The sequence below is a fragment of the Drosophila kikkawai genome, chromosome 3R, assembly GCF_030179895.1.
Source record: "Drosophila kikkawai strain 14028-0561.14 chromosome 3R, DkikHiC1v2, whole genome shotgun sequence".
In the NCBI taxonomy this organism is placed as follows: Eukaryota; Metazoa; Arthropoda; class Insecta; order Diptera; family Drosophilidae; genus Drosophila; species Drosophila kikkawai.
The window spans coordinates 25,063,572-25,086,326 of record NC_091731.1 but is presented as its reverse complement, the minus strand read 5'-3'; the positions used below and the strand labels follow the sequence as shown (position 1 = coordinate 25,086,326).

At 43.7% G+C, this 22,755-nt stretch overlaps 4 protein-coding genes across 7 annotated transcripts; 2 read left to right on the top strand and 2 right to left on the bottom strand.

The window, feature by feature from the left end:
* Positions 1–13: 13 nt before the first annotated feature.
* Positions 14–4,042, bottom strand: GCC185 (GRIP and coiled-coil domain containing 185 kDa). The gene is made up of 5 exons (XM_017182312.3): positions 3,868–4,042; positions 3,706–3,805; positions 574–3,647; positions 401–518; positions 14–344 (listed from the first exon to the last, which is right to left on the bottom strand). Exons 1-5 carry the CDS (start codon positions 3,898–3,900, stop codon positions 259–261), a joined length of 3,411 nt encoding a protein of 1,136 aa, XP_017037801.1. The 5' UTR covers positions 3,901–4,042; the 3' UTR covers positions 14–258.
* Positions 4,043–4,326: 284 nt separating this feature from the next.
* KLHL18 (Kelch like family member 18) lies at positions 4,327–6,699 on the top strand. The gene is made up of 4 exons (XM_017182342.2): positions 4,327–4,518; positions 4,608–5,461; positions 5,529–5,787; positions 5,862–6,699. The coding sequence occupies exons 1-4, from the start codon at positions 4,387–4,389 to the stop codon at positions 6,342–6,344; spliced, it is 1,728 nt and encodes a 575-aa protein (XP_017037831.1). The 5' UTR covers positions 4,327–4,386; the 3' UTR covers positions 6,345–6,699.
* Positions 6,700–9,695: 2,996 nt separating this feature from the next.
* Positions 9,696–22,479, top strand: Tk (Tachykinin). Of its 4 annotated transcripts, XM_070286705.1 has the most exons (5): positions 14,552–14,720; positions 14,799–14,850; positions 20,746–21,458; positions 21,574–21,802; positions 21,888–22,479. In XM_070286705.1, exons 3-5 carry the CDS (start codon positions 20,790–20,792, stop codon positions 21,899–21,901), a joined length of 912 nt encoding a protein of 303 aa, XP_070142806.1. In that variant the 5' UTR covers positions 14,552–14,720; positions 14,799–14,850; positions 20,746–20,789; the 3' UTR covers positions 21,902–22,479. The 4 variants fall into 4 exon arrangements, with proteins under 4 accessions (XP_017037818.1, XP_070142806.1, XP_041633444.1 ...); XM_017182329.2 differs by lacking the exons at positions 14,552–14,720; positions 14,799–14,850 and adding an exon at positions 9,696–9,806; XM_041777510.2 differs by having other exon boundaries at positions 14,552–14,850.
* On the bottom strand, positions 12,090–16,509 carry Ect3 (Ectoderm-expressed 3). Its single transcript, XM_017182327.3, has 5 exons — positions 16,374–16,509; positions 14,165–14,395; positions 13,889–14,103; positions 13,402–13,819; positions 12,090–13,332 (listed from the first exon to the last, which is right to left on the bottom strand). The coding sequence occupies exons 2-5, from the start codon at positions 14,392–14,394 to the stop codon at positions 12,273–12,275; spliced, it is 1,923 nt and encodes a 640-aa protein (XP_017037816.1). The 5' UTR covers position 14,395; positions 16,374–16,509; the 3' UTR covers positions 12,090–12,272.
* Positions 22,480–22,755: the final 276 nt, after the last annotated feature.

Genomic DNA, 22,755 nt, shown 5'->3' with positions numbered 1-22,755 from the left:
AAATACGAAAGAATGTACGTACATACACGTGTATATTGCTCAGAGAGTACTGTATAGGGCGCTCAACTCGGAGAATATCAACAAATGCCACAAGTGTGTACAAAGTACAGTGTGCCCAACAGCAACGGACAATTTCAAAATACATTAATACAAAAAAAAAAAAAGGAAATTTTACAAGATTTACATAATGCGGCCTCATCTAATAACATCCAATAATACCCAATAATTATTTAGCAATCTCTATGATGATGACAACACCTAGTTATTGTTATGGGATCCGCCTCCTCCTCCGCTCCACGCTGTCAGGAATCCCGTCCAGCCTCGAGTGCTGCCATCTGTGGATACTAAAAAGGGAACATTTAAGCGGAATTCCAAATCAAAAATCTACAATAATAGTCACCTTTCTGACCCTTTGCCACACAGTTCAGCATCTCCATCTCGTTGCGACTCAATCGGAGAATGGTATTCAGCACGGGAACCAAGCGTTGGCGCTCATCGGCATTGTTAAGGGTAAGGAACTGCATAATTGAACAAATGAGTTCTAGAGAAACTCTTTTTAAAGTAGCCACTCACCTTTAAGAAAACATTCTTCAAATACTCTGAATTATGCATATGCTGCTCCCGTTCCTCTGAACGCTCTTGGCGGCGCAATTCCTCCTTGAGCATATCGTTCATCTGGGTCAGTTTGGCCAGATCCTGTTCGTTCTCCGCCAACAGGGAAGTCAAGTGCTTGACACGGCTTTCCTGGATTACCAACCGTTCCTTGGTGGCCTGGAACTGGGCATTGTGGACGGCAAAGTCCCCGCTTGCGGTTAAGTCTGCTTCATCGTCTTCCTGCTGGGAGACGCTGCGGCCAAAGTTGGATATGGTGGTGACTGTGTCGCTGGTAATTTGGTTCATGGAAGTGTTAAGGAGCTCGTCCAGTGGCATAAAGTCGTGCGAGCGTCTCGAGGCAGTGGATATCTTTCGCTGGGCCGCCAGCTGGGCTAGGGAGAGGTCGCCCCCAGCAACGCTGTCTAAATTCGTTTCGTGGTCCATCAGCAAGAAGTCAATCTTGGCCTGCTCCGCACTGGGTTCTCCACTTACGGCGGACGTGTTGCTGCGCTGGGAGACGTTGAGCTGCTGCTTCTGGTGGGACTCTTCCAGCTTTTGCTCCATCTGCTTCAATTGCTCTCGATGGCCGGCGTCTATTCTATCGATTTCCTGACGATGCTGCTGCATCAGGTCGTGCTCGAACTGCAGTTGGCGCTGATTTTCCAGTGTCAAAAGATCGTTCTTCTGACGCAGTTCGTCTACCAGAGCCAGCAGCTCCTTGCTGCGCTTCTGAAGCTCGGCATTGTCCTGCTGCAGTGCCTCGAGCTGGCCGTCTAACTGAGCAAGGCGTGCAGCTCTTCCCTCGTTGCTGGCCCGGAGTTTACTTTCGCTTTCCCTCAAGGCGTTCAACTCGTCCTCCAGCTCCTGCTCTTTGGTGCCCTTAGTCTGGTTCTTTCGCAGCACCGCCTGCGCCTTCAGCTTGTATTCCGTGTACTCCATTTGCAGATCCTCATGGGCTCGCTCTGCGTTTCGGACAGCAAGCTTTAGTTGCTTTTCGCTCGCCAATTGCGCCTCCAGCTCCTCTGTTCGACTTTTAAGCAGGTCGGTGGACTTGTTTAGCCGGCTCTCGTACTGCTGGGCACTCTCCGCCAGCTGCAGACGCAGTTGCTCCGCTTCCGCCTTCGCCTTCTCCACACCCTGCTCCAGGTCCTTGTTCTGGGTGAGTGCCTGCTGCTTGCTGTGAACGGCGTCCTTGACCTGCACCTGCATGCGATCGATCTGCTCTTTTAGCTGTTGGGAGTGCGCAGCTTCGCCGTTCTTGGCCTCCTCCAAAATGGCAATCTCCTTGCGCAGCTGGACAATGGTGTTCTCTTTGCTGGATAACGATTCTCGAACGGTTTCCAACTCGCTTGACTTGGCAGTCAACTTGGCACTGACATCGGCCAGGGATTTCTCGGCTGCTTCGATCTCCAAATTGAGCACACTCGAGTGCTTCGTCTTCTCCTTGGACTTAAGCTTTTGGTTCTCGGCGCGCGCGGCGTTCAGGTCCTGCTGCAGCTGGGCCTGGGCCAATTTGAGGGCCTCCTGATTGACAGCCCCACTCTGATCCATCTCCTTGAGTTGCTGTGTCTGCTCCTGCAGCTTCTTTTTCAGCTTTGCAGCCAGGGCCCTGAGTTTGTTGTACTTCTCCTCGTAGCCTTCGTCCACTTCTCGGAGGCGACTCAATTCCTCGGCACGTGATATCGTAGACGTGGAGAGTACATCACTCTGGGCATCAGCATTGGCCTGCTCCAGTTCGTCAACCCTGCCTTGGAGTTGCTCGATTATATGTAACTTTTCCAGCGTCGCCTGCTGGCTCCCAGACAGTTGGGCCTCTAACTCTCGCTGCCGCTTGACTTCCGCTTCGTGCTGCTCTTGGAGCCGGGAGATGGCATCGCCACGTCCCTTGAGCGCCTCGTTCAGTTCACGCATCTCGGCCAGCAGCTCGGAATGCTCCTGCTCTTTGAGGTGGAAGCGGGTGAGCAAGTCCTCGTTGTGCTGGCGCAATTCTATGCACATGGCCTCCAGATCCTGCAGCTGTATCTGTTGATTACTGCGCTCCCTTTCGATGACCTGGACGAGGCCTTGCATTTGCGAGAGTTTAGTCTGGAAGACGGCCACGTTTAGATTGCTGGAATGATTTTCGTTCTTTTGCTGCTCCCTGGTTACGGCGGCCAAGTGCTCCTTGTCCGCCCTTTGCTGTTCCTTAACGATGCCTGCCAGCTTTTCGATCGTACTTAATTTGTCCAAAAGACGTTGTACATCGAGGCTACTGCGCTGCTGCTCCTGCGACTGCTTAATAATTTTGGACAGGCGTTCGAGGTCATTGATTCTGAGCAGCAGTCGCTTTCGATCTAGTGCATCCTCGTCATTCCGTCGATTATTGTCCGCTCTACCGGTGTCCTGCTTCAGCTGCTCATTCTCGGCCTGCAGGGAAGACATCTTGCCGCACAAAAGCTGGGAGGCTCTGATGATCTCCGCCTGCCACTTGGATACGGAGGCGGCGTACTCGTGCTGTGTCTCCAGGAGCACGCACTTGCACTCCTTCAGGTTCTTCAGCTTGCGAGTAACGTCGATGAAGCGATCCTTTAGGGAGTTGAACTTTTTCCGCTGCTCGGAGTTGAGCTCCTTCATGCTCTGATACTTTTGCTGGAAAAGCGTTGACTCTTCGTTAACCGTGACTAGTTGCTCTCGCAGGCGGGAGTTCTCCGCCTCCGCTTCTTTGATTTTTGCTATGTCCACCTCCAGCAGCTCCAGGTTCTTTCGTTGCTCATTGCCCAGTGCATTGACCTGTTGCATGGCTTTCTCCATGCGGTCCACATCCGCCAAGAGGTCATCGTTCTCGTCACTCAACCGCCCAAGCTGGCGCTTCAGGCTCTCGTTCTCGATCTCGAATTGCTCCAGGCGATCACTATCCTCCTTCGTCTTTCGCTTCAGGGTATTCACTTGCTCGGTGAGGATCAGGTTCTTCTCCGTAAACTCCTGTACCATTTCCTGCATGGCTGGCAGGCTGCTCTGCTTCTCCGCCGCCCGCTTCAGGGCCTCCTTTAGCATGCGGTTCTCCTCGGTGAGTTCTGAAAGTGGAACGAAGTGGTCAACCGTGGCTTCTGGAAGCTTCTCTTAGCCACTCACCATCCTTGGCCTGCTTGGCCTTCTTGGCTATGTTGAGCAAGCCCTTGTATTTGCTGATGATTTCATCTTTGCTCAGCGCCTCGATTGGATTCGTGTTCTTCTGCAAATGCAAATAACAAAATGAGACGTCATCAACAATTTTAGCGACATCTCCGCCCTGACCTGTGTCTCCCTCGGTGGTGCGGTGGTGTCCATGTTGCTTGCTAGCTGCCCGTCCTCGCAGTTGGTCCTATCATCTATGCCTCAGTTGGAGCAGGTCGTGGTTATTTTTTGTGTGCAGCAAGAAAGTTGTTGGGAAATTAATTTGCTAAATCAGACTGACTGAAGAAAACACACAATCAGCTGTTAGGGTTGTCAGCGCCGCCAAATATTATTGCTGCACCATGATGAGGTAGCGCAAGAAAACTAAAATAAAAATAATATAAAATAGAGACTAAAAACGAGGGATCATAATAATTATTAAAATTTGTTTTTTTGAGAATGTTAAAAATATGCATAAATGATTAAAACTCCCTAGTTTAAAATAAATAAATTAATTACTTTTCGTTCATTAAAACTATCGCATCAACCCCCGCTATCGACAACATCTATCGACGAACGCTCACACCCAACACTGCAGTACCAAACAATATTTGGCATCTCTATTGTGTCCCTTATCATTTTTCTTCATCCGCGGAAGTGATGGATTTGAGTGATAATAGCCAACTGGAGGATCAGTATTTCGTTTACAAGCATGAACAGCTGTTTGGCGAGAGCTTCCCACTGTTCAAGGAGATCCGGAGGCTGGGCAAGCTGTGCGATGTCACTCTGAAGGTCGGTGGCGAGCAATCACCCCCAGCTCGGATGCAGGCGTTGTCATTATCTTGGTGTCTAAATATAAAACGGCATCCGAATTATTGCAGGTTGAAGATCAGACGTTCTCTGCGCACCGCGTCGTGCTGGCGGCCACCATCCCGTACTTCTACGCGATGTTCACCAACAACATGGCCGAGAGCCGGATCAAGGAGATCACCATGAAGGAGAGCGCCATCGAGCCGAGTGCCCTGGAGAGTCTAATCAACTATGTGTATAGCGGCCAGGTGCGCATCGACAACCAGAACGTGCAGAGCCTCATGGTGGGCGCCTCGTTCCTGCAGCTGTCCAACGTACGCGATGCCTGCGCCAGCTTCCTGATATCCCGCTTCCACCCGCACAACGTTCTGGGCATTCGTACCTTTGCCGACTCGATGATCTGCCGCCAGCTGATCGATGCCGCCGACAAATACATTGACCAGAACTTTGCCAAAGTCTCCCAGTCGGAGGAATTCCTCTCGCTGGACTGCGACCAGCTGCTGGAGCTGATGCGTCGCGACGAGCTCAACGTACGCACCGAGGAGGTGATCTTCGAGGCCTGTATGAAGTGGGTGAAGTACGCGGAGGACAAGAGATCCGAACTTTTCCCCCAGGTGCTGGCCGCAGTGCGCCTGCCCTTGCTGTCGCCGCAGTTCCTGGCAGATCGTGTGGCTCGCGAGGAGCTCATTCGCTCCTCACACCAGTGTCGCGATCTGCTGGACGAGGCCAAGGACTTTCACCTCATGCCCGAGCGCCGCGGTCTGCTGCAGAGTTTTCGTACTCGTCAGCGCTGTGGCGAGTTCTTTACGGGACAAATATATGCCGTGGGCGGACTGGCCAGCACTGGGGAGTCGGTGAGCACGGTGGAGATCTATGATCCGCTCACCAAAAAGTGGAAAATGGGCGAACAAATGTCCATGATGAGGTGAGTGTTGCCGTAATTTATCCACTCACATATTTGTACCCTAATTAATGGCCTCATTTTCACATAGATCTCGCGTGGGCGTGGCTGTGTTGGATGGCAAGCTTTACGCTTTTGGCGGTTTCAACGGCACCGAACGCCTCTCCACGGTGGAGGTCTATGATCCGCGCAAGAATAAGTGGTCTCAAGGCTGTGCCATGCTGTGCAAGCGCAGCGCCGTGGGTGTGGCCGCCCTAGATGACTGTATCTATGTGTGCGGCGGCTACGACGGCGTCACTTCGCTGAACACTGTCGAAGTTTACTACCCCAAGACCAACACATGGAAAACTGTGAGTCAAGACTTTTCCACAGAGCCGTGGGAAAACTGATCGATCGGTTTTTAATTTCCCTTTCCTCCCTGCAGGTTGCTCAAATGATGAAGTATCGTTCGGCTGGCGGTGTGACGCAACTGAATGGCTATGTCTACGCACTGGGAGGCCATGATGGACTGTCGATATTTGATTCGGTGGAAAGATATGACCAGAACGAGGATGCCTGGGTCAAGATGTCGCCTATGCTTAACCGGCGCTGTCGGCTGGGAGTTGCCACGCTAAATGGAAAGATCTACGTGTGTGGCGGCTACTGCGGCAATTCCTTCCTGCGCTCTGTGGAGTGTTATGACCCCCAAACGGACACCTGGAAGCTGGTGACGCCCATGAACTGCAAACGCTCCCGAGTGGCCCTGGCCGCCAACATGGGCAAGCTGTGGGCCATCGGTGGCTATGATGGCGAGTCAAATCTTTCCACCGTCGAGGTGTACGATCCAGAGACAGACAAATGGACCTTTATGCCGCCAATGTGTGCCCACAGTGGCGGTGTGGGGGCTGGGGTTATAAGGATCGAATAACCCGCAAGGGGCCTCTGGCCAAATCCGATACTCTAGCCACTTTCGTCTTAGGTAAATTATGTGAATTGAAGCGATACATATAGTCTAGATACGATTGTTGAGTGTAAACCAAGCTTTAGCGGCCCCTACAGGAGGCCGCCTCGTGGCAGCTCAGCTTCTTCAGCTCGTTTAGCTCTTAAAAAACTGTTCATGTATTCGTCACGGTCCTCTTAGTGTTTATATCATTCCAGTTATTTAATTTTTTAGCTTCTACGCCTAGCCTTAAATACTCACTAAAATTGTAAACATGTAATCCTTAATTCAATTTAAATCCTTCAAATAAAAACATGTGTAAGGCATGTTGTGAGAAAATTCATTTATTGTTTTTTACCTCTTGAAAAGGTCATTGTAATTTATGTGCAAGTAGTTGGGGGTTATAGTTCATTGAATACCGTGTAATTGTAATCTTCTATTAAGTATACAAAATATTTCCCAAAACAAACCATAAGTGATCCTGATCGTGAAATTCAAACATTTGAAATAACAGACTTTTATGGGCAAAACCTTATTTTATAGATTCCTAAATTCAGTTTTAATATACTTGAAAAATATTTAAAATATTTAGGTTTCTTTAAAATATTTATTTTGTTGATTCTTTTGTTTTAAAACCCCAATTTTCTGTAAAAGGTATGTTAAAGTGCATACTATTCTTTCGCCTGCCACATTTTTATACTTACTTTGTCACTTTCAATAACTGGGGATTCGCCCTTCGTATAAATCAATTGTGTTTCGACCATCCATATGGGCGGCAAATACGTTTTATTTGCTCAACAATAAATGGCTGGCAAATAACAAAAGCAATCTGAACAACAAAAAGTAGGAAATGTGACGAGGGCAGGGCCATAAGTTAATGACACTGAACAAGACTCGAACAGAAAATCAGTAAAAGTTAAATTTACATTACATTAATTTACATACATTTTAAATCTTAAATTGTTTTTTAGTTAAAGGAGGAGCATAATTAATACTATAAACTAATTAAGAACTTTGAGAGTCGATTGAAAAAATAAAAACCTTCTTGTATTATTCCTCAGCTCTTGCAGAAAATCCTAATTGTTACCATTTACCATTACCGAAAGTAAAAATTCCCATAAGTAATTAACCTCCCCTCGCTGCAGCACAGTTGCCAGTCCATTGCTCATCCCTTTATAATTCTGTGGACCACCCTGTCGCGTGGAGTGCAATTTTAAATTGAATTTGCACCACCTGCTCAAAGAATGAGGAGCCAAAGGAATTCACCGTGCAACAGGTGGCACTGCCGCAACCGAAAAAAAATAGAGGCAATCGAAAGCAAAACCAATTTGCTGTCTATCACTGACCCATAAAATGTCATCCGCTGTTGCAAAAGGGCCATAATCCAATCAAACGCACACTTAACCGCCTGCCATATTCCGCAGTTATCGGAACTGGAGCTGGAGTTCCAGCGAAAGAGAGGACCTTATCTGGTCCTGTTACACCCATTCGCAGCCGCGGCGCAGCTATTTACACAAGCGAAAAGGCTTTGCGGCGGTCTTATTTGATTTCGATAATCAAATCACAAATTGCTTGTCTATCGAGGGGCCATTTTATTTTAATTAAATGCTAATTATGTTTACCAATGGTTGGTTGGAATAAATATTTAGTTGCGTCACCACCAGGGGGCTATGGCTATCTGGCCAAGAGAGTTTATGGCAGTTGCCGAATGATTCAGTTATTTGGCAAATCTGTTAATTGCAGCGGAGTGAGCAATTGGCCATTTTCCGCCCCGAAATACATTGCAATTTAAATGCAAATTTTCTCAGAGCTGAGCAGCGCGTACACTGTAACTTTTACGATGCAAAGGTGCCGCAGCGGAAGGATATGCATATATATTTATCTCGAGGAAGGAGGCAACGATAAAATTATGCCAGCAGGAAGCAGCGGTGCTTCCATAGTTAATTTTAGACCGAAAAACTGGCTATATAGTGGCAGCAAACCAGAACAACTGCTGGCCCCCGGATGTGTGTGTGGCATCCACTTGGCCTTTGCGAGTGGCGAGTGGGTGTTCCGGGTGTCTTATCTTGAATGCCGCTGCCGCGACCTTGCCTCAAGTGCATTGTTGGTGGTCGGGCTGCTTCAAAAGCAGCTTTATTTGTCCGTCATTTCTGATGCCCCTGTTAGTGACGCATTTTCCACAATTTCTGCATAAAATTTAAATGAGTTTATTCATTGATTGAATTATTTAAATGTTTAATGTACAGCTGAGGTAGAAAAAATAACCCGAATATAAAACCTTTTTTAAATATATTGTTTTAAAATCCGGAAGTGTTGCTCTGAAAGCATCCTGAAACTCTGGAAGTCGTGAATTTTATAAATTTGAAAGAAGTTAACTATGTATTCTTTTAATGACCTTTAGTCAAAGATATATAAATAAATAATGTACTTTGTATATTTTACGCTTTTACGTACACTACATTTTCTTTAAGTGATCTTTCAACATTTATTTCACTTTTTTTTTAACTAAAAAAATTGTATTTAAAAAAATTAAAATGTATATATTATTTATATCAAAAAAGGTGTCAAGAAGGAAGTTGAATAAATGTATTATTTTTTATTAAAAACATAATTTATCCAGAATTTATGTTATGGCTGTGTGTTTGCTTGATGACGACACTAGTTTTGTTTGCTTAATGGGCCGCACCTGTAAATAATTTTAATTAAAACTTTTTGGACAAATAGCCGGGACAAAACCAACAATGTGCCAGGTAAATCATAAATATTAAAATATATGCAAAAAGCAAGAGAGCAAGAAGACCATAAATGAAATTGAAATTAATTTCGCCAATTGGCCAACCAGTTGGCTGCACCGTTGTCCTTTCTGCTTTCTCCTTTCTCCTTTCTCTTCCTCGCTTATATTGCTTTTTTATATATTATTTATTTTTTCGCATTTCGCCTACTTTTTGCATATGTTTTATTCACATATGCAAACAGAATTTCCGTTCAATTCAATTGCTCGGCGAGGAGGCATATTTTTTACTCCGCGCTTTCGGTTTCGCTTTCCCACTGGCATCCACACACACATATACCACAAAGGCGGTGCAGGCACTCTACCCACCTCGGTAATGCCTCAGTTTCTATTCGACCAATTGTTGATATGCACGAGCCCGAGCAAACACACACGCACAGGGGAATGAGCACGTTCGGCTTGCCTTCGTGTCCTGGTGCCGCTCGTGCTTCCTGTTTCGGCTTTGTCCGTTGGCGCTATCTCCTGCCTCTCGTCCATCCGCCCGCATTCCACCTTGCCATCCGCTGCTTTTATAAAGGACCGTTGCTGCTTCGATCTGTCGCTCAGTTGTTGCATACTTCTCGGCGCGTTCGTCACGCGACTCCCAGCTAGAAAGGACAGAAAAGTGAAACAAAGAGCAGTGAAAGTTTAGTTTCAAAATCCTCAAATTAACTGCATCTGTAAGTGAGACTTTAATTTTACTTTAATCAGTCTCTGCATGATTTAAAAAATGTGCAAAATGCTTAAAAAATAATTCTAAGAAATAAATCTGTGCGATCGAATTTCATTTGTGTTCCATCCAGTTTAAACCAAAAATTCTCTTAAAGATAGTGGTTTTTCCTTTTTTATATAATTATCAATATCGATTTTCAACTAGGTTTGAGCCCAGTTGAAGTGAAGAATCACAAATATTAACTTAAAAAATAAAATTTTAGAATTTATTTACATGATCGTTTAATATTTTTTTAGGGAATTTTATGAGTAAAGACATAATTAATTTAATTATAATAAATTATTTTGAAATAGATACCTAAAAACCGTTAAATATTATAGGTATATATTACTCAAAGAAGAAAAATAATATCCACAATTTCAACAACTGCGTGAAATATAAGAACCAAAAATATCAAATGAATAATACGGTTATCACATAAATGTGTCACCCTCATAAAAAAAAGAGAAAAATACATTTCTCATTTTATTTTTCAGCCTGTTTTTACTCAATTATTCAAAATTTCTTAACAGATTTTATATCCCGCCTGATCTCCTGGGGTCCCACTTTATTATCGTCGCCAAGTTTTTATGACACAAAATTTTACTATTCAACCATTAAATTTCTTGACCAGCTTTTCTCCAATTTAAAGAAGATAAAAAGAGAAATTTTCACTTAATGCTGGCAAATTCCTTACATCAAAAGTGCAGTTTATAATGGGATCGTTGGGGGATTCTTTGGAAACTATGTGAGGCTGCTGTTAATTGCATTTCACGAATCCCGGAGGGGATTGAGCTGACAGTGTGTAAATTTGCCTGATTAGCCGATGAGATCCTCATTACAATTGGGTGCTAAAAAGCACACACAATAAAACTTTTTCGGGATATTTCCCAGGCAGGTTGCTTTTTTTTTTGTGTTGTTGTTGTTTTGTTTTACATCTTTTGGCCCGGCGAGGGCACAAACATTGTTTATGGAGGATGGATGGACGTCATCAATTGACAGCCGGCGGCGAGAGCTAATAAAAAGCAACATCAATGCAGGGAACCAGATTCCGGGATGGGTATGGCACACATCCGGTGGCCGGGCACGCAACGCCAGCCATTAGAAGAGCACTCGCCCGCAAAGACACTACTGTCCCGAGTCCCGAGTCTGGGATCTGGGGTCTGGGGTCTGGGGTCTGTCACGGATGACATGAGGTGGCGCTTTAAAACTGCCCCTGGGTCTTAACTTGTTTTATGTCAACTCGGACGACAACAGGGCAATTACGGCATGTGTAGCCAGCAAATACTTGAGTTGCAGCTGCGCCTAAAAGATGCTTTAAAATGTAAGCCACTGCATGTGAGTGAGCCTACCTGTACTAATTAACCCGGCCAACAAGAACTACAACAACTGGGGCTGCCGGACTCATTACGGGAACCGGAGATGGCCACGCGGGGTGTGATTCTCCAGCCCAAAGCACTCTGGACCAAAATAGCATCCACATACACAGGCACTGGCGCAGGCCAGGTGGCTAAAGCACAATTTAAGTAAATATTTTATTACAGGACTAGGGCAGGCTGGGGATAGCTAAAATATTTTTGAAACTATTTAAGTTGGTATAAATATTAAAATTCAGTCTCAAGAAGAATGATTTGCTTGATAATAAAAAATATATCAAGGCTTTAAACCTATTATTAAGCTATAAGAAACCATATATTAATATTCCACAATACTTTTGGGTTCAAATTCCATTTAGAAGTATTAGGTATTCAGCTTTATACTCTATTTTAAATAATAGTAAAACACGTTAGACTTCTATGGCACCTTTGTATTATTTTTAGATGTATTTTTAAAATTGTTCGAGTCTTAAATTTATTACAAAGCTAGTAACTCAATTTAATATTAAGTTGGTGTATCTTCAAATAAGTTAATTTTCAAGACATGCTCTCATCTAAAAATCAAGCGTAGCTAAGAGGACTAATCAGCTAGGAAAGTTCCTTGAAGACATGGTTTCGGAGCAGCCATAAAAAAGTTTGAGCTACCTAAAAATCAACGAACCAAGACGCGACACTTGCCTCGAACCGCCTTTGACTTGGATGGAACTCGTCATCAGCGCATTTCTGTAGATTACAATTTCAATCATTTGGGATTAATTTGGCCAGAGCACAAAGGTCACACATGCCCGAGCCTGCCGCTCCTTGGCGTTTCCTTCCCTGTCTCCCTGTCTCCCTGTCTCAGCTCCCGGTGTCCCCCCATATCTTTAATGAGTCTCTTACAAAAGGATAACGAGGCAGACTGTACGCGTCCGCCCCGGGGTCGCTTTAATGCCTCACAAAGAACTTAAACCGCATAAATTTACATTTAGATCTACATTAACGAATGTTGCATGATGTATGGCGATGGATGCACGTGGCAAAGGCCCTCAGTCGTCAGTCGTTAGTCCCTCGTCTTGGACTTAAACGGTTCTCGCGTTCAAAATAGGGGTGTCCCGGAAGTGCAGCTCCAGCGAGGTGGGCGTCTGCTGGTACTCCACCACGACCAGGCGGTTGGAGCCCACCTTAAGCACCTGAGCCGGAACGTACAGGGTGACCTGTGGCCCCACCAATGGCCAATAACGGCCGAGATTCTCTCCGTTTACAAAGACAATGCCCTTGCCCCAGCCGGACATGTCCAAATGGGTGTCCGCGACATCCGAATCCTTCTGGATCTCCACGTGGCCGTGGTAGATAGCCGGCCCAGTGCGAAGCAACGTTCGCAGCTTCCGCAGTTCCTGGAAGCCCAGGCGAGCCGCCTCGGTTGACTGGGCTATGAGCTGTTCCAGATTGTCGTACGACTCCAGCGGGAACTGAGTCATATTCCAGTTAGTCAGCACCTTCTTGTCGAGCCGCACGTCCCGGACGATGCCCTTAAAGTCGTTAAGCTTCCGACCGTAGTTGATCCTTCCCTGGTTCTCAACGAGAATCTGCAGCTTGCGTCCCGCACTGACACTTAGCGAAATGTCAAACGCAGGTGTCTCCCGGGCCACCAGGCCAACGTACTCTCCGTCAACATAGACATAGCCGCGATCCGACACTCCGGCCACGTTTAAGATGCTCGGATCACGCCTGAAACTCGGCAACCAGGTCTCATACAGCACCAAGCCAGAGTACTGACCCAGAGCCTCGAAGGACTTTGGCGTGTCTGCCTGGACGAAGCCCGTGGAAAGCCGCTGCCGCGCTTCCGGCGAGAATAGGGTGCAGCAGCTGGTGAGACGCACAGTTCCATAAGATCGCTTGGGCACAGGTTCGGGCACCGGCAGATTGGGCAACGGCAGGTAACGGGCGATGATGCGACGTAGGGCCAGGTACTTAGGCGTGGGATCGCCTGCCTCCGTCATGGGAGCGTCATAGTCATAGCTTGTGATGTCCGCCATGTAATTGCCGGGTCCAATCTCATTGGCGCCGGCCGTGAAACCGAAGTTGGTGCCGCCATAGAACATATAGAAGTTGACACTGGCGCCACTATCCAGCATATCTCTGAAGGGGAAATCAAGGATAACACTGTAATTAATCTCTGGGAACCTTACTTAATTTATAAAAACTTACTTGAAAGTTTGCGAAATCGATTCCGTGCTGACATTGGCCATTGGCTCCGTCCAGTGGGTCAGCCAGCCGGGATAATACTCCGCATTGACCAGCGGTCCTTTGGGCTGGAACCGCCTCAGTTTGGCCCAAGTAGATTTGAGGTCTTTGGTGGCTCCAAAGTCCATGGTAGCCAGGACATTCTGGATCTTGCCGCAGCGGAGAACGCCGGGTCCGTCGTTGGTGAAAAGCACCGCCTTACCATTGACATGGCTCTGTGTCTCGTCGCGCAGCCAGTTGCGGTAGTTGAGGTCGCAGGCAAAATAGGAGCCGTATTCGTTCTCCACCTGAACCATGATGATGGGTCCGCCATTTCCATATAAATATTGAGATATCTTGCTGAAGAGTTGCGTGTACCAGATGCGCACCTCGCTGAGATAGTCTGAGGGGAGTAAACACAGGTAGATATAAGTAATTTGAATTATAGAATGCTTCTCTGTGGGTTACTTACTGACATCCGCTGTGCGAAGTTGAATCCCCGGGTATTTCTGGAGCAGCCAGTAGGGAAAGCCTCCCATGTCACGTTCTGCACAAATGTAGGGACCTGGCCGTAGAATAACCAGCAGATCCTCGCCCACAGCCAGGCGAATAAAGTGCTCCAGATCGGCTATGCCATTCCAGACATAGACATCATCGCGGGGGTTATGCAAGGACCACTCTACATAACTGTCATACGTTTACGGTTTATTTACCTATTTGATTCCGTAACTAATTAACAAAAACTCACGTGGTAACCGCATTGAGACCGGCAGCTCTCATGGTCCGTAGATGTCGCTGCCAGGTGCCGGGGTGAGCACGAAAATAGTGAAAAGAACCCGCTATAAAGCGGAAAGGTTCGCCATTCTTAAGAAACCTATCGTTTTCATAGTCGACTGTGAAAGTACGATTCGCTGAGATACACGAGATGGCTCCCAGCAGCAAGAGAGTCCCCGCCAGGATCCCTAAGCCCAGTTTCATTCTGAAAAATAATACATGAAAATGATTATTAGATTATAAGATTTAAAGCTAGAGAGACCCGGGAAATTCTATATTTCACATTCATAACGCTGAGAACCTCTTACGACTTAGAAATTTCCATTAATAATGCCTTAAAATTATCTGATTCTGTTGCTTTTCATGTTGTGTCAACGGAAAAATCTACTCCACTTTAAAAAAAATTTTTACATATTTTGGCAATGATATCAACTTAAAACCAATCATTTTGAATACATTCTTAGGGTTGATAACAATTTAAAACGAATTTAAAGCTCAGTTTTAGTCATCAATTTCCCAAAGTTCCATGTGTAAGATACATATGTACTATCTAGATACGATTTAATTAATGAGCTTGGCGGATTTTACATGTATTTTATTATTATAAGGTTTTTGTCAGTGAATTATTGTTGCACACGCAGTTTGCTTGCCTCGTAAAATGTGAGTATTTCTTATAACTGATATTCAATGCTAATTAGGGCATCAGTTGAGTGATCTCGTGCCCCAATTAAGTCAGAGCTGCGAGCTGCGCCTAATTCAAGTGGTCAGTCTATTTCCTATTTTCTTCTGACATTTCCTGGCATTTGGTCTTAACCCGTTCCGCTTCCTGGGAATTCAATCTAAATCAACTCAACTGAGTTCATCTCGGCGCAGAGCTCGGCTCGTTTCGGCTGGGAGGCTTCAATTGAAGTTCACGGCTCAATTGCTTAGTGACAACAAAACGATATAATCTTTTGTTTGTTTTGCTTGCAAACTGTTTGGAATTAATTCCATTTATCCCGGCCCATAATTCAACGCGGGAGTTGAGTGAAACGAAACTTTCGGGCACGTTGCTGCTGCATTCCCAACGGTTCTCATTAATTAATGCAAGCTCAGCCCAAGTCAATTATTTACTCTGGATACTTGGGGCTAAAATTTCATACGCTTGTATCTGACCTGAACAGCAGCTGTTTCGCATAAGTAATAGATTGTTTTCTTCACTTCAGAACTCGAATACGGTTTATTACGGATTCATTCTTATCGCCGCACTGCTTTTATTTTTTGTTCGCCTCAATGTCTTCAGCTAATGCGATTTGACATATGTTTGCTACGTGTGTTTGTGTTGTCTCTAACTTTTGCTCTCAATGCGGATTCCCGGGAGATTATTTTAAACCGAGAGTATTTGTCCAGGCATCATTATGTTATTTTTGTATAAACAATATTTATTTAGATGATTCACAGTCCTCAGTTAAAAGTTGGAGGGCATTTTCCGCTTGAAGAAGTTTTCTTTTTGTTATTTTGTGTGAGTTATTATTCATCAAAAATATTTAGGGTTTTTTAATGAAAATATGGCCACATTTTTAAAAGTTTTAAGCATCACCTTTACAAAAAAAGAAATAATTAAAAATAAGTACATTTCCCAACTGCTGATTACAGCTTGTGATTCCCTTCTGCTATCGTTCGGTGATTTCCTGAACGATCTACAGCAGATTCAACCCTGATAAGCAAAACATAACAATTGCCACGGATCCTTATATAGGATGTATATAGTTTGAAAGTAAGGGGGGACTTTACAGATGTAAAGTAAAGTCCCTGAGATGGCAATTAACCTTTTAATGAAAATATTTACAATGAAAAACTCCCCCTACATTCATATTAACATACATACTATATAAGGGAGCCGTGACAATTGTTATGCTCAGCAAAAGCAAACAAATTGTAATACTGATACTGAATCGGAACGGGATCGGCGACGGGACCGAGGGCTTTACATTTTAGGCATTTGACCCAATTCAATTATTTTGCATTGCCCCAAAACCCAACCCTATAGGGAATGTAAATAATATTTACATAGACCCCGCTGTGTTCCCCGTTAGCTCTGCTTGAAATGTGTCGTGAAAGTTGGTTCTTTGGCGCGCACGAATGGGTGGATATCCGGGATCGTATAATGGAGATACTGCACTAAATATTCAGGAGAAACTCACCTCGCTGATAGCTTGACACTAAGCAGAAAATGTATTTACTTAATACTTTTATTTAGATCAGCGCCACAAAGAACACGAAGAACAAATGCGACCGTTAGTGTAATATTGGAGGCGAGGCTGTCGTTCCGCTTTAAATCCGAACTCAAACTGATCGTGCGTTGACCAGAAACCCCGCTTAAGTGTAGAACCGAAGACCCGAGACTGGCAACATGAGGCCAGAATAATTGCACTGCACTGTGGGACAAACGTCTATTTTTTGTGGCAAAACAGCAGACTATAAATACCGTGCTGTGTGTAAGACTGCGCTTGAGTAGATTGAAATTAACTGACTGTATAAAAATTAATCCATATTTTTTAACTCTAGTTTTATAATCAAGTTAGGTATAACAAAATATAATTTTGAAAGAATTGTTCGTGGTCTGAAATTTTTAAAATTAATAATAATAAAATTATTATAATAAATATTTCTATATTTTTAGTGTCAATATATATTTTTTTAATTGTATATAATATTTCATTGGTATTGCAATTTACCATACCAAATACACACCAAATCAAAGTTATTTACAAAGTCACAAAGTATAAGAAGATTAAATACTCTACAAAATATACTTAATTAATTATATTTTTTAAATTAAAATTTGTTTTATTGGTTTTGTTTAAAAAAAGTGCTTTTTGCCCCATAGTACACAAGCTGAGCAACATTTGTATCGCAGCATGGTTCTGATGTTGCCAGCAACACTGCAGCTCGGGGAAATGCAATTAAGGGAAAGCTAAAATTACACAAACCAATTAGTGTTTTCTTTCTTCTTTAGTTAGAAATTATAGGACCACTCATTTTAATAAATGTTTATATATAATTTTAATATAATTTAAAAAAAAACTTTTTTTTATCCATTTTAAAGTACCCAAAAAAAGAAAGAACTCTTTAATATTTATAAATGATTTGTTAAGGGTTTTTTAATAATCTGAATATAATGTAAGATACTTTTATATTTCCTAAATTAAATTAAATTATAAATAAACTTAAAAGAATGTATTTATTTAATAGTTTTTACACTCTAATTCGACTTTACTGTGGACATAAACAAAAGCCTGAGATAAGATTGACTTGGGATCAGGCCCCTAGCGATTTGTTGGCTATCAGTAGATTCTATTTCTGATGAACAGAATTCCTTCAGTTGTTTTCTAAAGATGATTCGATCAAGAGCAAAGCGGGTGCTGTTGGGCGTGTGCCAGTGGTTTCAACTTTTCCACAGAACCTGAGTCCCCTATCAAGCTTCATCAACAACCAGACTGATCCTCCTCATGAAGATTTCTACAAATAGTTTGAGAGAAATTTTAGGCTCAGGAATTTCCAGTTTGACGTTGAGATGATGGTCTCGAAACGATTTATGACAATCTTCGGGTTGCCAAAAGAGAGAACCAAGCCCCAATTTATATTTTAACCTTCTCCACTGAGTTGATTAAAAATAATATTCCTGAAGTTTCTTCCTAGAATTCTTGAAATTGCTTCAGCCCAAGATGATCCTTAGCTTTTAGCACATTATGATTATATTAGGTTAAGCATTTCCCAAAGACCCATGTCTCTCCCTTAAGGGGCCATCGACATGCCGTAGACGCTCCGCCGACATAAATGTAAATTTATTTAAAATACGCACGCACGTTCCGATATCGGTGAAAATTCCGAATTGGCTGCAGCAGCTGCCGGCTACAAACACAGAAAGTTGATTCAAAAGTACAGTCACGCCTCATATTTTATGCATTAACTGTGTGTCCGTGTGTTTGTTTTTGGCCCGAAACTCGGCCTCTTCGCATGCCAAAAGGGTGACATGGGAATGCAGCCGCGGGCAATTGGCCAAAAAGTGAATTTTCCATGTTGTTTTATTATTAATTTCATACGTTCTTCTCTCTGCTGTTCATTCCGGTTCCCTTTTTCTGTGCTCTGTTTTCTGTTTTTCGTTGGGTCCGAATCCGGAGGCCTCCATCTGGGCTAATAGTCCTATTTTGCCCGCCCACCACCAGGAAGCCGACTCAGAGCACACAATGTCCTGGCCGAAATGTAAATCCAGACGTAGGCCGCCTTGGCACGTCTTTAATCTCACACGCCTGTCGGCAGTTTAAAGTGTCCTCCGGGATATGCACACATACCTACCAGGGAACACACCCGGGAACAAGGCGGATAGAGGGTGCAGGGTGGCTTACATAGACAATTAGACAACAGACATGGCCAAGTTAACAGCTTAGCCGCATTCCGCACACCACCACATTAAGGCAGGGGCTGAGGGAGCCGGCAATCCTCCGGACTAGTCCTAGATCGGGTCCATTGTCCGACTGACTGCTGTCGGCTTGACATCCTGCCGACAGGACGTGGCATGTCGAGCCGGGGACAGGTAGCTTGAGAACCGGAAGCTCGGCACATTTGCCGCCTGTTAATTTTGCAGCAGCAAAACTTTAGTGGCATTAGTTGGACACTGCACGGTGGGATAATCAGGAACATAGGCTTGAAATGTGATCAAAAATATGGAATTTGGCGGTTTTTTAGAAGTACAATTTAAAGATCTTAAAGGAAATATTAAATATCAATAAAAGTATGGCATATTTCTTGAAAAAGAACCTTTACGTTTTTAAGACGCATCCCATAGTTACCTTAAAGTTTCTGCTGATCCTTTGACATTTTCCATTGCCGTCTCCCTGGTCTGTGTGCTTGTATAATTTGGGATTTAAAAGGCTAGAACTTTGGGGCATTTGGCACTTAAGCTTCGCTCTAACGCCAAGGCAAACAAAGCTGGAGGCAGAGCGACGAAGTCATAGTCATAACAGTGATGATGGGGGCTTAAGTACTGGACAACCTGTTGATTGTGGCGAAAGCCAGCATCAATTCAATTCAAATGCATGTCGCTAAGTTCAATTGAATTGCTCCAGCACTTTCCGCCCCCAGCCACCGTCCGACGTGCAATGTTTGCTTGTTTGCGGTTGACGCCGCCGGTGGCAATCAATTGAATTACATGTTTGTTGTTTCCTGTGCGCATCGTTAGACGTCGCCACGGCTGTAACACCAATTGCTCCTGTTTCAGTCCCTGGTTTTATCGAGGAGTCAGATCCAGCTTCAGCTTCAGCTCCAGCTACTGATGCAGATGCAGATGCAGCCAGAGGCACTTCCATTTGCATGGCAATTTAACTTAACAAGGCGTGGCTGTTACGACAACTCAGCGGCGTAATCATGCATGGCGTCAACTCGTTAAGAATAGCTCCCAGCTGTGGAAGTTGCACTTAGAAATCAACTAAACAAAATGCATTTTTAATAGCAAACAGGTGGAGAATGGCTGAAAATATGCTTGTATCGATTCTATATCGATATTTGACCCGAAAGTCGATAAATAAAATATTATTTCAACCTTGCAATACATGTGCGCTGTTTTTTTATTCTGTAAGAGATATATTTTGTATTAAGATACATGTATTAAATATTAAATAACCCTGTACTTTCGACTATTTAAATTTCGATATATTACATAATATGATTTTTTTCGATATTTTGTCGATATATCATAATTTTGTAATAGGAACATTGCATATTTTGTATTGTAATTGTAATATTGTAATATTTAATTAAGTATTTTAAAATATCTTTAGAAGGAATAGTTTCTAAATAAAACAAAAATATATAATTAAATGACAAAGATATTGTATCTTAAAGTGCACAACTATTCTTTCAAAGCCTTGTACATAAACTAATTGTTCCACTTTATAGCTTAAATATACTATTCACGGATAAAATCTATATAACCTATCCAAATATCTAAAATATAATCAAGAAATTCTTGAGTGTAGCCTTCGCCTTGGTCTGGCAACTATAAATTGCAGCTGCAGTAGCAGCAGCCGCCGCCGTTACAATTTCCCTCGATTGCATCTCGCCAAACGAGCAGCGAAAATGTTTGCATATGCATGCTAAAGCCATCCCCGTTCCTCCTCGTTCAAGGAAGGAGGCTCCTTAACCCATGCCTTAACCCACTCATGCCGCACTCTGGCCCAGAACCCGGCCGCAAAAAGGTCAAGTAGACGCCGCCGCCGCGAGGCATTTGTGAGTCTAAGTGCACCAAGGCAAATGTATGCAAAACCAAAAAGAAATCAAAACAAACAAAACAGGAAATGAAATGGAAAACATTTTTGAAGGGGTTTTTCCTAGTTATGTATATGTGTTTGCCTCGTTTTTCCTCTGGCAGTTAAATGTTGTAAGTTTTTGAGAAAATAATTATGCATTAAATGTGAAAAATAATTATAGATTTATTTTAAATTTATTTTAAAATATTTTCTTTATATAAAAATTATCTTTTCGTTTGCATTTTTTCACCTTCGCTTGCCTTTCCAGCATCGCCTCGATTTTCACTCCCGCCTAAAAGCAGTCAACGTCCAATGCTCACTCAGAGCAGTTCGATCGCAGTGGCGCTGCTGCTGCTGCTCCTGCTGGCGGCCACAGCGGACGCCGATCTCGAGGCGGACTTGTCGTCCTCTTCCTCCGCCACTACACAGCCGCCGGGAGCCGAGCAACAACGACGCGTCGCAAAGCGGGCGCCCACCTCCAGCTTTATAGGGATGCGTGGCAAAAAGGACGAGGACCGGGACACCGCAGAGGGCAACTGGCTAGGAGCTGGATCCGCACCCGATCCGCTAGACTATGCCGACGAGGATGCGGATAACTTCTACTCCGAGAACGGGCGGCGGCTAAAGAAGGCGCCGCTTGCCTTTGTGGGCGTGCGCGGCAAGAAGCTCATCCCTATTAGCGCCCGCCTTACCGACGTCTTGCAGCACCTGGAAGAGGAACGATTGCGGGAGGGTCTGCTGCAGGACTTCCTCGACCGCCTGGTCACGGGCCAGGGCGATGTAAACAAGCGGGCGCCCACAGGATTCACAGGAATGCGGGGCAAGCGTCCCTCATTCCTGGCAAATGACGAGAGCGGTGAAGGAGAGGCAGAGGATGCCATGGAGTTGCTCCAGAAACGGGCGCCAGTCAACTCCTTTGTGGGAGTGCGCGGCAAGAAGGATGTGTCACATCAGCACTACAAGCGGGCTGCTCTGTCAGAGGTAAGTTGTATAATTCTATAATTAAAGATCAAAGATATATATTAAATATTTTAAATATTGGATATATCCTTTGGGAATATATTCTTAAGAAACTGGAAAATCTAATCGCCCTTAGTTCTGGCATAATTTCTTTAAAAAGTCCTACGACATGAGGGGAAAGAAGCAACGCTTTGCCGACTTCAACAGCAAATTCGTGGCGGTGCGCGGCAAGAAGAGTGAGCTGGAGGCGGACGGCATGGGAAACGGGGAAAGCCAGCAGCAGTACCTGGTTCATCCTTGGCTCTATCTCTGGGGTGATAAGCGGGCGCCCAACGGCTTCTTAGGCATGCGTGGCAAACGTGAAGGTGGGTTTTCATGATGATATTATTTCAAAAAGGATAAACTATTAAAAATAATATTTTAAATTATTTTTTATTTATTTTTTTTCAGCCCTCTTGGAGTAGACTTTGCCCCAAATTTAGTGGTCGTGATGGAAGTTCCTCTTAGAGCTACGGAAATAGGCAAATCTAGACAGTATGCAAGCAGGTGATCGATAGTTGGAGCAGAGACGGAATCAGGAGGCGGACTACAAAGGGCGTTTCAAATAATCACTGGGCTGGAGATTATTTGAAACACCAAAACTACACACAACAAATCCCACGACACAATTTCAGCTTAATGTATATTGGAGACTTGCTAATTATGTAATGTATATTAATTGGAATTGAATGAAACTTTAATGATTGAGTCGGTTCAATTAAACTATTTGCATATCTAAGTGTGAACTCTTAATCAAAATTATAAACAACACTAATATAGAAGTAATAGAAATGCACAAGGAAATGGACAAAAAAAAAAACGAGAAGAGGAAACATTTATTTATTTTCAAGAAGTATATTTAATGAACACCTTTCGTTGTGGTACATCTACGTATACAAGAGATATATATACACATACATAAATAGCACAAGTGAATATTGTAAATAATGTATGGTAAAAAATGAATAAATAATTATTTCACAAGTGAAATCCCAGAATTAAATTGCTATTGTTTTTAAAGTACTTTTTTTTTATTAAAAAGAAGACTCAGATTGGAGTAAGAGTCAGCTGAAAAAGGTATAACATGGAAATCTTGAAGATTGTATGCTCTTCTTAAAGCTTTTTGAATAATAAGGTATTAACTAGGGGTTATTATTATTAAGGCTAAGATAGATCAATCTGACTTGAACTAAGTTCAGGACCTGATATTTATTCAAGAGGTATAAACCAAAATATTATCTACTCCTCCTGAGAAACTCCCTAGCTAAGTAAATGTACT

Bases quoted from the DNA above. Each gene is read 5' to 3' on its own strand.
- GCC185 (XM_017182312.3), bottom strand. From the start codon at position 3,900: ATGGACACCACCGCACCACCGAGGGAGACACAG. The intron at 3,806-3,867 runs GTCAGGGCGGAG...TTGCATTTGCAG, and splicing joins CACCACCGAGGGAGACACAG to AAGAACACGAATCCAATCGA. The intron at 519-573 runs GTGAGTGGCTAC...TCAATTATGCAG, and splicing joins TGAAGAATGTTTTCTTAAAG to TTCCTTACCCTTAACAATGC.
- KLHL18 (XM_017182342.2), top strand. From the start codon at position 4,387: ATGGATTTGAGTGATAATAGCCAACTGGAGGATCAGTATTTCGTTTAC. The intron at 4,519-4,607 runs GTCGGTGGCGAG...GAATTATTGCAG, and splicing joins TGTGCGATGTCACTCTGAAG to GTTGAAGATCAGACGTTCTC. The intron at 5,462-5,528 runs GTGAGTGTTGCC...ATTTTCACATAG, and splicing joins GAACAAATGTCCATGATGAG to ATCTCGCGTGGGCGTGGCTG.
- Ect3 (XM_017182327.3), bottom strand. From the start codon at position 14,394: ATGAAACTGGGCTTAGGGATCCTGGCGGGGACTCTCTTGCTGCTGGGA. The intron at 13,820-13,888 runs GTAAGTAACCCA...TACTCCCCTCAG, and splicing joins ACTTCGCACAGCGGATGTCA to ACTATCTCAGCGAGGTGCGC. The intron at 13,333-13,401 runs GTAAGTTTTTAT...TTTCCCCTTCAG, and splicing joins TCGATTTCGCAAACTTTCAA to AGATATGCTGGATAGTGGCG.
- Tk (XM_017182329.2), top strand. From the start codon at position 20,790: ATGCTCACTCAGAGCAGTTCGATCGCAGTGGCGCTGCTGCTGCTGCTC. The intron at 21,459-21,573 runs GTAAGTTGTATA...AATCGCCCTTAG, and splicing joins AGCGGGCTGCTCTGTCAGAG to TTCTGGCATAATTTCTTTAA.